This window comes from Gekko japonicus, unplaced genomic scaffold, assembly GCF_001447785.1.
Source record: "Gekko japonicus isolate JY-2015 unplaced genomic scaffold, Gekko_japonicus_V1.1 scaffold188, whole genome shotgun sequence".
NCBI lineage: Eukaryota > Metazoa > Chordata > Lepidosauria > Squamata > Gekkonidae > Gekko > Gekko japonicus.
This window is the reverse complement of record NW_015163098.1, coordinates 1,432,111-1,447,255: the sequence shown is the minus strand read 5'-3', so window position 1 is coordinate 1,447,255 and position 15,145 is coordinate 1,432,111. Positions and strand designations below refer to the sequence as shown.

The following is a 15,145-nucleotide window of genomic DNA, read 5'->3' as shown; positions in this document are numbered from 1 at the left end:
ATGTTAGATCAGGCCAAAGGCCCATCCAGTCCAACACTCTGTATCACACAGTGGCCAGAAATACCAGTGCCATCAGGAGGTCCACCAGTGGAGCCAGGACATTAGAAGCCCTTCCACTCCCATTGGGCCATGCTGAGACCCCTCCCCTCCTCAAACCCCGCCCTCTCCTGGCTCCATCCCCAAAGTCTCCAGGTATTTTCCAACCCAGACCTGGCAACCCTAGCAAAGCCCTAGGGTAAAATCCCATGGAAGGGAACTGGGAGGACAAGTTGAACTAACCCCCCCTGCCTGGGGAAGCAAGGGGATGGATGGCCGGGGTCTGAGGCCATGTGCATGGCGGGACCCAGGCCAAGCAAAGCCCGATAAGCCAGAGACGCCTGTGTGGAAGCAACTGCATCCAGCCAAGGCCACCAGACAATCCATGGCGGGGCGATGCTGAGATCGTTGGCAAGCCATGCCATGCCCATACAGCAGTGGCCACCTCAGGCCGAAGGTCACAGGATCATCTGATGGGGGAGCAGGCATCACATGCACAAGGCCGTGGCTGTGGCAGAGGCCCCAGGGCACCCAGTGACCACTATAGCCGGAGATGGCCCCCCATGAGGCACAGCTGCCTACGCCTGAAGGCCACTGGGAGAGGAACGCCTGGCTGCCTATTTCATAGAATCATAGAGTTGGAAGGGATCTCCAGGGTCATCTAGTCCAACCCCCTGCACAAGGCAAGAAATTCACAACTACCTCCCCCTCCACACCCGCAATGACCACTGTTCCATCCCCAGAAGATGACAAAAAACCTCCAGGATCCCTGGCCAAATCGGCCTGGAGAAAAATGGCTTCCTGGCACCAAAGTGGCGATCAACATTTCACTGGGGGTGTAAGAAAGCTGTGTGCTTGATGGGAGGACTAGGCCCCCGATCTGTGGAAGAAACTGCCAAAGAATGCCACCCCCTATGGGCCAAAGCACAGTTGCCACTTGGGGGGGAGGCACAAATATGGTGGCAGCCCGGGCCCCTGGCAGGCCCCAGCAGAGGATCCTCTTGGGCCCTCCACATCCAAACGCCAACCCCTGCGGCCATCCGGGACAGCACCCCCAGAGCTGCGGGCCTAGTAGAGAGGCATGTGACCTCGACTTGGAATCCTGAGCATGAATGTGGCTGCGGTGGCTCCCAACTTCCCAGTGAAGCTACCACTGAAGTAGGGTTGCCAAGTCACTGACTAGCTTTAGCGGGGGAGCGGTGGTCCCACTCTGGGACATTTGCGTGTGGCGCTGCTATGACGTCACCCGGAAGTGACCCGGAAGTGACGTCATCATGCTGGGCATGTTGCCAGGTAACGCTCTAGCAATCAACCTGAAAACTCTATGATACCATAGAATCATAGAATGTTAGAGTTGGAAGGGACCTTGCAGGTCATCTAGTCCAACCCCCTGCACTCTGCAGGAGCATAGCTAAAGATAGCCCTACATACCTACAACATACCTAAAAGATGGTCGTCCAGCCTCCACTTGAAAACGTCCAGTGAAGGAGCATCCACCACCTCTCGAGGCAGCCCGTTCCACTGCTCAACCACTCTGACAGTTAGGAAGTTTCTCCTGATATTTAGCCGGTAACCACTCCCTTGTAATTTCCACCCATCAGATCTTGCCTTGCCTTGCAATCCGGAGCAAGAGAGAATAGATATGCTCCATCTTCTACATGACAGCCCTTCAAATACTTGAAGACGGCAATCATGTCCCCTCTAAGCCTTCTCTTTCCCAGGCTAAACATACCCAACTCTTTCAGTCTTTCCTCATAAGACTTGGATTCCAGCCCTCTCATCATCCTGGTTGCCCTCTTCTGAACATGCTCGAGCTTGTCAACATCCTTCCTAAAATGTGGTGCCCAAAACTGGACACGGTACTCCAGGTGAGGCCTGACCATAGCAGAATAGAGCGGAACTACCACCTTCCTTGATCTGGACACAATGCTTCTGTTAATGCATCCTAAGATTGCATTAGCTTTCTTCACAGCCACATCGCACTGCAGGGTCATGTTTAGCTTGTGATCAACCAGAACATCTAGATCCCTTTCACATGTGCTGCTGTCAAGAGTTTTCAGGGTGATTGCTAGAGCGTCACCCGGCGACATGCCCAGTGTGATGATGTCACTTCTGGGTGACATCATTGCGCCGGGCACATCGGCCCAATCCGGCCACTTCGGGGATGGGGTTTTACCCACCGGCTGGATCCGGACAGGCGAATTGGGGGCCCTTTGAGTGGGGGAATTCCTGCCCTCCTGGGGGGGCTGGCACCCCTACACTGAAGTGAAGGGGTTCTGCTTGACTACTGCAGATGAGGTTGTTCCGCCATGCTGAAACCACAACAGGAGTGCTCCGTCATACCATTTGCTTGTGCGCCGGATAAGAGCCCTGAACGGGCTGGTTCCGGCCCCCGGGCCTTATGTTTGACACCCCTGCTCTAGAACAGTACCTCTATCATGTCTGGATTCCAGCTAGTTCTGCCTTTGCCACCTCAGGACAACCTCAAAGCACTGGTCCAATACTGTGGGGAAATCTGCTTATACTGTTACTTTTAAAGGAGGCTGGAGACCCTAAGGAGGAAACTGAATGCTGATCCTGCATTTTAAATCTATTAGGGGGTCGCGCTGACACTTGCACAGAAGGACCGTGTGATCACAGCCTATATAAGTCTTTGCACGAAACAAGCAAGAGTTACCCAGGCTGTTCTTTGCCCGAAACACAAACTAGATAGAACCACAAACTGGTCAAAGGGCTCCTTGTGTAGTCCAGAGCGATGCTTGACTCTATTGGAAAGTTTAATCTTTTGCCCTCCTGCCTGTCTGGTCTGAGGCAATGTACAGTTTGCTTGGTCTCTTAGCAGTAATGAACCGTTTCCCAAAATAGGGAAGGGAAGATATTGATTGGGAGAAAGGACATGTTGTTAGCAACATAGACCGCACGTCTCCTCTGCGTTCTGAGTGTAATCTCTGCTCCTCGCCCTGTGTGTTTTCTCCTAATTAATATCTTCCTTTTGGGAAACTTTGGAAATGACCCTGATTCTACCAAGAGATCTTCAGGAGTGCCAAAACATCAAGAGCTGGGGTGCTGAATGTCTTCTTTTTATTTTATTAAAATAGAAAACAATATAAAAATATTAAAAATAAAATTTTATTTTATTAAAGTACTAAAAATGTTAAAGAATGAAGCCAGGGAGGTCTACCTGGTCATGACTGGGCTCATAAAGGGAACTGATCCTTCTGATAAAGAGTCCCCTTCAATGCTCCCTCTAAGCTGTGGCATCTTGTGACCAAAAATTCTACTTTGTGAGCTCCTGGCATTAAAGTTATGAGCGAGCAATTTGGCTGCTGCATAAATTTGTTTGCTCTGGAGCCCTCCTTCCTGAGCTAAAATGAAAATGTGTGAGCCAGAGGCTAAAAATCTGTGAGCTAGCTCACACTAACTCAGCTTAGAGGGAGCACTGGTCCCCTTCGGCTAGCACAGGGGTGGCCAAACTGTGGCTCAGGAGCCACATGCGGCTCTTTCACACATCTTGTGCGGCTCCTGACAGGGCGGCCAGGGAAGCTAAATATCATTAGCAAACAAAATATCGTTGGAATATCTGCTTTTACCGCTTTTGTTATTATTTTGGCCAGTCTCATTTAATGTTAATAAAAAGCAAATTGGCATATTTCCCAGTAAAAACGTAATATTTGTTCACGTCTTACGGCTCCCAAACATCTGACGTTTATTCGATGTGGCTCTTAGGTCAAGCGAGTTTGGCCACCCCTGGGCTAGCGTCAAGGGTGAAAGCAATCTTCCTCATGGATGTTTTGTGTAAACAGGCACCCCCTGTGGCTTCAGAACCTCTGGCCTTTGTGGTTCTTTCCGTCGAAGGCTCCTCGATCCACTTCCTCGAAAGGAGGTCTGTGGCCCTCCGGAAGAGAAGCACAGCGATCTTTATCCAGACGGATAAGCCAGTCTATAAACCGGACCAAAAAGGTAAGTGAAGAACACATCACAGATCACAGGAGGGAGTAGACAACTGCTGGTATTTCTTCAAATGCTCGAAAAACACACATCCACCAGGTCCAAAACACCTCTACAGCAATGCTCTCTCTAAGCTGTGGAGTCTTGTGAGCAAAAATCCTACTTTGTGAGCTACTGGCATTAAAGCTGTGAGTGAGCAACTTGGCTACTGCATCAATTAGTTTGTTCTGGAGCCATCCTTCCTGAGCTGAGACAAAGATGTGTGAGCTGAAGGTTAAAATACTGTGAGCTAGCTCACACTGACTCAGCTTAGAGGGAACACTGCTCTACAGGCTCCAATATCTGTGAGAAAGTTTCTGGAGGTCTAAAACCAGTGGATGAAACTGTCACTTGTTCTCACACCTGTGACAGGCGTGAGAAAGTGCAGTCGCTATGGTAACTGGGGCACCTCCACATTCACTCCAGGGTACCCAAACAGCTCTCCAAATTATCCTGGTCTGACTTTTCTGCCCTTCTGAGACTTGTGGGTGCAATTGGTTGCTAGCTGATACTGATTTTGGTATAATGCTGCCCCGGGCAAAAATTCGGGCTGCAGTGGCATCAATACGTCCAGTGTCAGTGTGATTTCTGTTGTCCAAGAACATGGGGGGTGGGGGTCACTGGATTATTTGAAATAAAGAAAGTTTGCCAGAACGTTGTGGGGAGATTACAGAGATCGAAACTCTGACTCTGAGGCTTCACAGTCATCACAGAATAAGGAACTGTCAAGAGTCACCTCTCCCATGTAATAGAGCTGCGTCACTGTTATAGTTTTGGGGAAATGGAACAAGAGGCTGGGAGACGAGATAAGCATTTCCGGTAGGAAAATTTGCTCTGAAACAGAAAGTCCATTTGCAGCCCTGTAGACTGGTGTTGATGGCCGTAAAGAAGTCATTGTTCTCTGCCACCAGTGTGCAGAATCTTCACCCAAAGAGTGACTAACACAAGGAATTCACTGCCACAGGAGGTGGTGGTGGCTACAAGCATGGACAGCTTCAAGAGGGAATTAGATAAGCATATGGAGCAGAGGTCCATCGGTGGCTATTAGCCACAAGGTCTAGATAGGGACTCTGGGGCAGGTGATGCTCTGTATTCTTGGTGCTTGGGGGGGGGTCAACAGTGGGAGGGCTTCTAGTGTCCTGGCCCCACTGCTGGACCTCCTGATGGTACCTGGTATTTTTGTCCACCGTGTGACCCAGAGTGTTGGATTGGATGGGCCATTGGCCTGATCCAACATTGGCTTCTCTTATGTTCTGTCTTATGTTCTTAATCTCGTGTAGTTCAGTTGCACACAGTGGCTCAAGACCCATTAGCATCTAGGTCTGTATCCCTGGGAGAGGACAATTCAGCAGCTCCACATTGTGAAGCGTTTCGAGATCCTTTTTAGAGGAAGCAGTGCAGATACAGTTTAGCCCTCAGAGATGTGGATAGCATCCACCTGTCAACATCGTATGGAGAGTTCTGCTTGCTCTCTTTCACTGACGTTTACAGGATCTTTGGAGATGTAAAAGCCCTAGGGCTGCCAGTTCTGCATTGGGAAATAACCTGGAGATTTGGGGTGTGAAGTCTGAAGAGGGGGGGTTGGGGGAGGGGAGGTGCTTCAGTGGGGTACAATGCCATAGAGTCCACCTTCCAAAGCAGCCATTTTCTCCAGCAGAACTGATCTCTGTTCTCTGGAGGCCAGTTGTAATTCTGGGGAATCTCCAGCCACCCCCATGAGCATGGAAAGAATCTGTTTCATTCGAGTGGGAAGAATGTTGAGTGTTAATTCACAGATTAGAATTGTTGACGTGTAAATTAATGTGATTTACGCAGCACACTGAGAAAAAGCTGTCATGTGAAACGGGAGTATGTGCACATTCCGTAGTGTGTATGCATACGTCTCGGAGACAGTTTGGTGTAGTGGTTAAGTGCGCGGACTCTAATCTGGGAGAACCGGGTTTGATTCCCCACTCCTCCACTTGCACCTGGCTGGATGACCTTGGGCAAGCCGTAGTTCTGTCAGAGCTGTCCTTGAAAAAAAAAAGCTGTTTCTGTCAAGAGCTCTCTCGGCCCCACCTACCTCACAGGACGTCTGTTGTGGGGAGGGGAAGGGAAAGGCGTTTGTAAGCTGCTCTGAGACACCTTTGGGTAGTGAAGGGCGGGGTATAAATCCAATCTCTTCTCTTCTTCTTCTTCTTCTTACTTGCTGAAGAAACACTACTCACTGCAAAACAGCAGTCTAAATATATTTTCATAATACTACATCCCGGTTGTTTTCATCATTGTTTGCATCCTTCCGGCAATCCCTCTGCTGTTACCACCTGGCAACTGGCAACTTCCTCTCCATAAATTAGGGCGGTGACCTGCCTGGCTTGTAAAATCTTGCCAGGGTGAGCGAAACGCTCCTGTTGGTTGCCGCAATTGTCGACCCTGTTGGCGGAAAGCAGGTTGTCAAAAAATACAGAAGGGAAGTTGTTGTGAAGCCGTCTTTTCTGGCAAAGAGCATGAGTAGAAAGCCAGGACGGGAAGAAACTATAAACCAAATATTTGGTATATCTTTCCTGGCAAGACAGCATCTGACCAGTTACAGAAGTGGCCCCAACTTCCTTTTTTTGGGTAAGGCTTTTGAACTGATGATCTCAGTGACGCAGCCATTGGCTGCCAACCTGCAAGAGAAGGTAGGATAGAGAGGAAGGCATCACACTGACTGCACAATACTTGGAAGTGATGTCACATCACTAGCATGATGCCAATGCAACACTCTGGGTGCGGTCAGACGACGTGCTGGGAGCGGTTTAAATTGCTCCGGCCTCGATGCGGTCTTTTTTAACCTGGAGAATCGTGATCGCACTCACCTCCTTGCTCTGGATCGCTGCGCAGCCACATCGCTCCCTGTCGTCCACACGCGGGAGCGTGCGTCAGTGTTTTTTCCCCCTCCTCTCTCTGTTTGGGCATGCGCACAGGCAGCCATCTGTAGAACTAAAATTTTCACATGTGCGCAGAACAGCGATTTCCACTTCAACCCGACTGCTGTAACACTTCCCTTTAAACTTTAAAGGAACACTTCCCTTTAAACATTTACCCCGAAAATGGCCTCCATGAGATCTCGAACTCATCTAAAGGCTAAAACTAGGCACCGTTTAAACATTATTTTTAAAAACGTGGTGGTGGAGCTCCGCCTACGCGCACACCGCAACACTTTAAAAAAAGGTGGCCGAAAAGCGGAAGCCTCAGGCAGCTTTTGAGTGGGGAGGGGGTTTAAACCAGAAGTGGCTCGACACCAGAGGAGCCATCACAGGGGGGAAATGCGACTGGAACTGGAGAATCAGGAAAACACCACTTGGGGACCTGGTATCAAAATACTCTGGGTTAAAGCAGTTTTGAGCCGGAAGGCAACAGCTGGGGAAGGGAGGCAGATGTTGACTGTGTGATCGCACAGATAAAATCCGTTTCTGAACTGGCACGACACCAGATAAAATGGCACATCTGACCGCACTATCTGGGACTCAGGTAAAGCTCTATGGTGGTATGGCGCCACTTTTTAGAACGTTTTTCCCCTGCCAACCTGGGAAGGACAGGAACCTCTGTGAGGTACAGTGCCACAGAGTCCACCCTCCAAAGCATCCATTTTCTCCAGGGGAACTGATAGGGTTGCCAATCTCCAGGCGATGTCAAGGATGAGAGATCACGGGAGAGGCTGAACTTTGTGAGGAAAAACAACCATGACACAATCAGGAAACCTTGTTAGAGGAAAAAAAGATCTTCTTTAATTATCCAGTGAATGACAAATCATAAAAGGTGTTTTCTTTGAAGTAAATTGGTCTCAAGTTTTTCTTTCTGAGGGTACAGCGCTCAGTGAACCGTTTCACGCAAGGTTTTGTATTTTTTCTACTCCCTCTTCCTTTCTATATTACATCATTTGGTTATGTGAAAAGCAAATATGTGCAACTGAAGCAGTCTTGAAAGAATTTTAGGGGGCAGCACATAGCTGCTTTCCACATAATCAAATGATGTAAGCTAGAAAGGAAGAGGGAGTCGGAAAAAATACACGGTATAAGGTCTCATCTGATGAAACCTTGCGTGAAACGGTCCACTGAGTGCTGTACCGTCAGAAAGAAAAACTTGAGACCAATTTACTTCAAAGAAAACACCTTTATGATTTGTTATTCGCTGGATAATTAAAGAAGATATATTTTTCTCTAACAAGGTTTCGTTATCATATCACAGTTGTTTTTCCTCACAAAGTTTTTTTTTTAATTTATAATTTTTATTTTCAATAACAACCAAAACAACACAACTTAAATAACATAGTTTGTCTGACTTAGAACAGAACAGAAACCTTTATTGGCATAACACAGATAACAGTTTGTCTGACTTTACATGACTTGCATATTAAAAAAGCAATAAAAGCATTTAAAAGAGCATTTATACAAAGCTTATATGTGTTTTCATGACGTTTTTTATCATTTATTCAGGTGTCTTAACAACCTAGCCTATTATAAACTCAACCTTCCCTCCCCCCACCCCCAAAAAACATTTCTAAACGTTCTAAAATCAACATAAACGTAGGAAATACTGGAACCAGCTTTACATAGCTGGTTAGATAGCCCAATGCTATCACCTGTTTCCCTAAAACTAGGAGCTACAAACTTTTACAACTCCCCCCGTTCCCCCTTCCCCAGTCATATTAAAGCATTTCAAACTACCCATTCAAAAGCATACAATATGTTTCCATTGTGTAATAATTATAAAGCTTATCTGCTTCCAGTATATACTGGAAGTTTGCTGGATTTCAATGGAGACAATGGAAATAAGTTTCTTCTTTTAAAGGATCTTTTACCTCCCTCTGGTTCCATTGGAGTTTCTGTTTGCAGAGCTTGCATTAGCTTTCCTCACAAAGTTCAACCACCAGGTGATGGCTGGCGATCTCCCCCTATGACAACTGATCTCCAGGCAACAGAGATCAGTTCACCTGAAGAAAACAGCCACTTTGGAAGGTGGACTTATGGCATTATGCTCCATGGAAGTCCCTCCCCTCCCTCAACCCTTGGTGGGTTGGCAGGCGAGAGATAGGAAGGCAAGGAGGTCTCCCACGGAAACAGGAGGCCTGATCTCCCTATGTGCCCTAGCTGCATCTTTGGGGCTGGCCCAGGTACTGGGAAAGACACAGGGGACTGAAGGAAACCTTTAAACCCCCCCCCCCCCCCCGTTTTTCTCATTTTATGTGGGAAATGGCTGTTTCCTACTGACTGGTGGACATCCCCATTTTCAGCATTTATGTCAAGCCGGTTTGGAGGTCAGCCATATGCATCTGAAGGGGTCGGCCATATACATCTGAAGAAATGAGCAGTGACTCATGAAAGCTCATCCCCTGGCACAAATTTTGTTATTTTTTAAATCTTATTTATTTATTTATTTTCCCCCAAACATTTTATTACGATTTTGAAATCACAAGCAATAAAACATCCAACTGAACAAACATAGAGAACTAAAACTAGAATACAACATAATTGTCAACATACATGTGCTTTTGATTTAAGCGTATATTGAATATCTACGAAGGAAAAGGTAAATGATATCTTATCGTGCTATGACTTACGGTTAAGAACAGTAGGATATTAGTCTAATAGTGACAGCAATGGAGTTTTCTTTGGTGCCCATACTTGTCTATAGTTGCGGTAAATTGAGAGCTTTAACCTCACTTGGAATAACTTCTTGTTCAGTCAAATATTCCAGTGCAATAGACCATTTTCCAGCAAAATTAAATCATGGAGAGTCATAATGTTGTATTTGAGCTGACATTTTCCCCATCATTTTTTCCATTAGAGCCAATTTGGTGTCACGGTTAAGTGCGCGGACTCTAATCTGGGAGAACCGGGTTTGATTCCCCACTCCTCCACTTGCACCTGGCTGGATGGCCTTGGGCAAGCCATAGCTCTGATAAGAGCTGTCCTTGAAAAAGAGCAGTTTCTGTCAAGAGCTCTCTCAGCCCCACCTACCTCACAGGGTGTCTGTTGTGGGGAGGGGAAGGGAAAGGAGATTGTAAGCCGCTCTGAGACACCTTTGGGTAGTGAAGGGCGGGGTATAAATCCAATCTCTTCTTCTTCTTCTTCTTCTTCATCATCATCATCATCATCACAAATTGTTCCCAGATTCTATCTATCTATCTATCTATCTATCTATCTATCTATCTATCTATCTATCTATCTATCTATCCATTTATCTATCTATCATCTATCCATCTATCCATCTATCTTTGGATTTATATCCCGCCCTCACCGCAAGCAAGCTCAAGGTGGGTCACGACCGATTAAGAGATACAGTATAATAATACACTTCATACACAGTTAAAATTGTTAAAACTGACAGATAACAAAGATTCAGTTTCCAGTATCCACAAACGCCTCCCCCAAGTGCAGGGCATATGATGATGAAGACAGGACCCATTTAGTGGCTGCAAAAGAGCAGTGCACCCAGGCAGTGTAGACAGAGGAAGCCAAGTCTTCAGTTGTCTTTAAGGAGCTACTGGACTCTTGCGTAGGGGTCACAGGTCCCTCCAAGCAGTCAGCAGGGGAAGGGGAGGTGCACTTACCGGGAGCAGGGAAGAATGTCCAGCATTTCCGTGAAGTGCCTACGTGATGTGGAAGTGACATAGGCATATCGGGGACGTCCAGGGGCGACACTCTACCATAGAGTTTTCCCCCAAAAAAACCCAGAGTGACACCCCCAAAGTCCCCGATGTGCCTATGTCACTTCTGGGTCATGTAGGTAAGTCATGGAAATGCTGAGCATTTGTCCCTTTTTTGGGGGGGGGGGGTAATTCCCCTGTACTGACCAGCTGGCTGGTGGTGGAGAAGTGGAGTCTGGCAGTGGGAGACCCCTGCCCTCACCAGGGGTGTGTGTGTGTCTAGCATCCCTACTCTTGCTCTCTCCTACAGTTACCATTAGCGGATCAGATAAAGAGCCTGGGAGTGTTCCTGGACCCTCTGGTGTGAATGGAAATACAGGCTGGGGCTGTTACTAGAGCTTTTCTTTCCTTTAAAGACCAACCCAAAACAGTCCTCAGTCCTAGACTCTGCTGGAGTAATCACTCTGATCCCCGCTTCTATCACCTCTGGGCTGCGCTGCTGCAGTGGGCTGTACCTGGGGCTGCCCCGGAAGCTTTCAAGTGGGTCTCCAGCTCATGCTGCATGTGGCCGGCTGCCAGGTTGTAGGATTTGAAACCAAAACAGAAACACTGTGGGCAATAATGAAAACAATTCACAAATTAACATGAGAAAATTCAAATCATATAAAACCCAATGATGAAGAAGAAGAGATTGGATTTATACCCCCCCTTCACTACCCAAAGGTGTCTCAGAGTGGCTTACGAACTCCTTTCCCTTCCCCTCCCCACAACGGACACCCTGTGAGGCAGGTGGGGCTGAGAGAGCTCTTGACAGAAACTGCTCTTTTTCAGAGCTCAGGCTTGCCCAAGGTGCAAGTGGAGGAGTGGGGAATCAAACCCGGTTCTCCCAGATTAGAGTCTGCACACTTAACCACTACACCAAAAGGTCACAGTTTCAACATTCAAAATGCATATTGCATAGGCGAGTCCCATTCAAAATGATCTTAGCAGCATACTCTCCACTCTGTTTGAAAAAAATGTGGGCAAAAACCTATGCACACTGTTGGTGGCAATGTGAGAAAATCAAACAATCCTGGCACGCGGTGTTAGATGAAATATTTGCAATGACAGGCTATGTAGTACCCTGTTCCCTGGAGGTACTATTTTTAAACTACTGGCCAGATGCTTCAATCCCACAGGTTAGGAAAAAACTCATCTCCGTTCTTTTAGCGGCAGCAAAATCTGCTATAGCTACTACCTGAAAATGTTCAGATCCACCAACCCTCACTTTATGGTATCGGAAGATATGGGAAATGTACATAATGGAAAAAGTTACATATCAAATTTGTCAGTATGAGTTAAATCCACCTCAGACTGACCTTACAGAAGTGTTTGTATATCATATTGGATTGTTTATTGCAGCTTAAGGTGGTTCCAGAAAACTTAAAATCTTGAATGTTATTGTAATATATAAGACTAGGAATAAGGCCCGTTGTGGAAATAAATACAATGAGATCTAGAAAGAGGCTCTGGGAGAGTGCTCCGGCTTTGGGCAAACAGTGTCAATTTGCTGTGGTGACCTCAGCAGGGTATAATGACAGAGTCCACTGTTTTCTCCAGAGGAACTGATCTCTGCTACCTGAAGAGCAGTTGTAATTTTGAGTGATCTCTAGCCCTCACCTGGAGATTGGCAACCCTAGGGGAAAGTCAGCTGCACAGCAGGGGGTTGAAGAGAATGGACCAAGATTTCTGGGCCAAGATTTCCTGCCAGAATGCAACACACATCCCCAGCACTTTGAATTAGCACCAGAGCTTAAAGAGCTCTCCAGCTGTCACCTGGAGATTGGCAACCCTAGGGGAAAGTCAGCTGCACAGCAGGGGGTTGAAGAGAATGGACCAAGATTTCTGGGCCAAGATTTCCTGCCAGAATGCAACACACATCCCCAGCACTTTGAATTAGCACCAGAGCTTAAAGAGCTCTCCAGCTGTCACCTGGAGATTGGCAACCCTAGGGGAAAGTCAGCTGCACAGCAGGGGGTTGAAGAGAATGGACCAAGATTTCTGGGCCAAGATTTCCTGCCAGAATGCAACACACATCCCCAGCACTTTGAATTAGCACCAGAGCTTAAAGAGCTCTCCAGCTGTCACCTGGAGATTGGCAACCCTAGGGGAAAGTCAGCTGCACAGCAGGGGGTTGAAGAGAATGGACCAAGATTTCTGGGCCAAGATTTCCTGCCAGAATGCAACACACATCCCCAGCACTTTGAATTAGCACCAGAGCTTAAAGAGCTCTCCAGCTGTCACCTGGAGATTGGCAACCCTAGGGGAAAGTCAGCTGCACAGCAGGGGGTTGAAGAGAATGGACCAAGATTTCTGGGCCAAGATTTCTACCACTCCGCCAAACAAAGTTCACTCACTTCTCTGTTTATCAGTTAAAATATTTATACCCCGCCTTTCCTTTTGGCTCAAGTTTGAAGCCTTCCTTCAATCTAAGGAGGTTTCCTATGAAGAAAGGTTAAAGAGGGTTAGGGCTCTTTAGCTTGGAGAAACAGTGATTGAGGGGTGACATGATAGAGGTTTACAAAATTATGCATGGGATAGAGAAGGGAGAGAAAGAGGTACTTTTCTCCCTTTCTTACAATAGAAGAACTCGTGGGCACTCCATGAAATTGGTGAGCAGTAGGCTGAGAACAGATAAAAGGAAACTTCACACAAAGAGTCATTGACACGTGGAATTCACTGTTGCAAGAAGTGGCGGTGACTACAGGCATAGACAGCTTCAGGAGGGGATTGGATAAGCATACGGAGCAGAGGTCCATGAGTGGCTATTAGCCACAGGGTACAGATGGAACACTATGTCTGGAGGAGTGATGCTCTGTATTCTTGGTGCTTGGGAGAGGGGGGGCAACAGTGTGAGGGCTTCTGGAGATCTGGCCCTGTTGGTGGACCTCCTGATGGCACCTGGGTTTTGGCCACTGTGTGACACAGAGCGTTGGACTGGATGGGCCATTGGCCTGATCCAACATGGCTTCTCTTATGTTCTTATGTTCCTCCCACTTGAGTGGCTCTTCCAGTGGCTGGAGGAAGTCTCCTTGGAAGATGGTTCGATCCACCTTATTATGTTTTAACTATGGCAAGTGTCTGTTCACCTTTTCCTTGTACCGACTTCTCTGGTACAAACATCCCTTCTGTACCACTGAGACGCTTGTTAAGGATACTAATTTATGTTTGAATATTTCAGGAGCTCTTAGAGGTCCAGAGAGGCCTGAGCTGCTTCCATATTTGAGGCTCCAGGCCAAAACAAACATTAAAAAATGATACAGGAAATACAAGATAAGGCACCAAAATCCACCTAGAAACAAGTTGGGAAACTTCTCAGGTGCTACAAAACAACAACAACAACAACAACAATAATAAGAGGAGGAGTTGGTTTTATACCTTGCTCTTCACTACCCAAAGGAGTCTCAAAGTGGCTTACAATCGCCTTCCCTTCCTCTCCCACAACAGACACTCTGTGAGGTAGGTGGGGCTGAGAGAGTTATGAGACAACTGTGACTGACCCAAGGTCACCCAGCTGGCTGCATGTGGAGGAGTGGGGAATCGAACCCAGTTCTCCCAGATTAGAATCCATCGCTCTTAACCACTACACCCCAGTTAATCAATGGGCTTAGGCTGGAGGAAGCTCTGCACTGAAAAGTCATCTCAGGTAAAGCCACTCTTTGCTTAGCCTCAGTCTTCCCAGGCACACATCTGTAGTATGGGAATGAAAGCACTCGTCAACTTCTAGGTAAGACATACTGAGATAATATGTGTGAAGTATTATTGCGACTGCTGTCTGGGTTGAGGAATACAAAAGACCCCAAGGCATGCCAGATGCCAAGGGTACATTGCAACAATCTCATTAGCTTGCTCGATTACTTGCCCCGTTCCAGGTTTCTATTAGGGGGAAAAAAACATATACTGGGCACAAAAGTTACGTAGAATTTTGTTATGAAACACAATATTGTTATAAAGACATAAGTCAGGGGCAAAGGTCTTCCACATTTCCCGATGCATGCCAGGGCATAGAGTTTACTGTACACATTGCGGTCTCTCTGCTTCCTAAAATACCTCTACTTTCTAAAATACAGTACACATTGTGGCCTCTCTGCTTTCTAAAATACCTGCATTTCTTCCTGTTCTGAAAATAAACAGAAATTCTACCCATTACGCTTTTAAAGGTTTCTCATGGGCCATGATTTGTAATCCTTGGCGGTAGAAAGGGGTCTCCGGTGTCCCAGCTCAATGAAAATGCAACTCGGCCTTATTCTTCCAGCCACACATAAATGTAACCTTTTGAAACAGTGACTCCCTCTGCCAAAACAGTAACCACGCCACTGCGAGATAGGGGTGGTGGCGGTTGGGGAGTTTGCTTTCCAGGAAATGAAGCTTATTCCAGTCTGATTGTATATTGCTAATCAAAACCAGCGATTTTGCCTTTGACAATAGATTTTGCAGAAGCCGTTTTGGGGGACTATGGGGTTCTCTGGAAGC

At 47.0% G+C, this 15,145-nt stretch overlaps 1 protein-coding gene across 1 annotated transcript in view; it reads left to right on the top strand.

Moving 5' to 3' along the window:
- Positions 1 to 15,145, top strand: part of LOC107106493 (ovostatin-like) — a 51,027-nt gene that overhangs the window by 20,251 nt on the left and 15,631 nt on the right. The window contains exon 3 of the mRNA XM_015406654.1: positions 3,840 to 3,996. Within this exon, the coding sequence (XP_015262140.1) occupies positions 3,840 to 3,996 (157 nt within the window). The remainder of the gene's footprint in view (positions 1 to 3,839; positions 3,997 to 15,145) is intronic.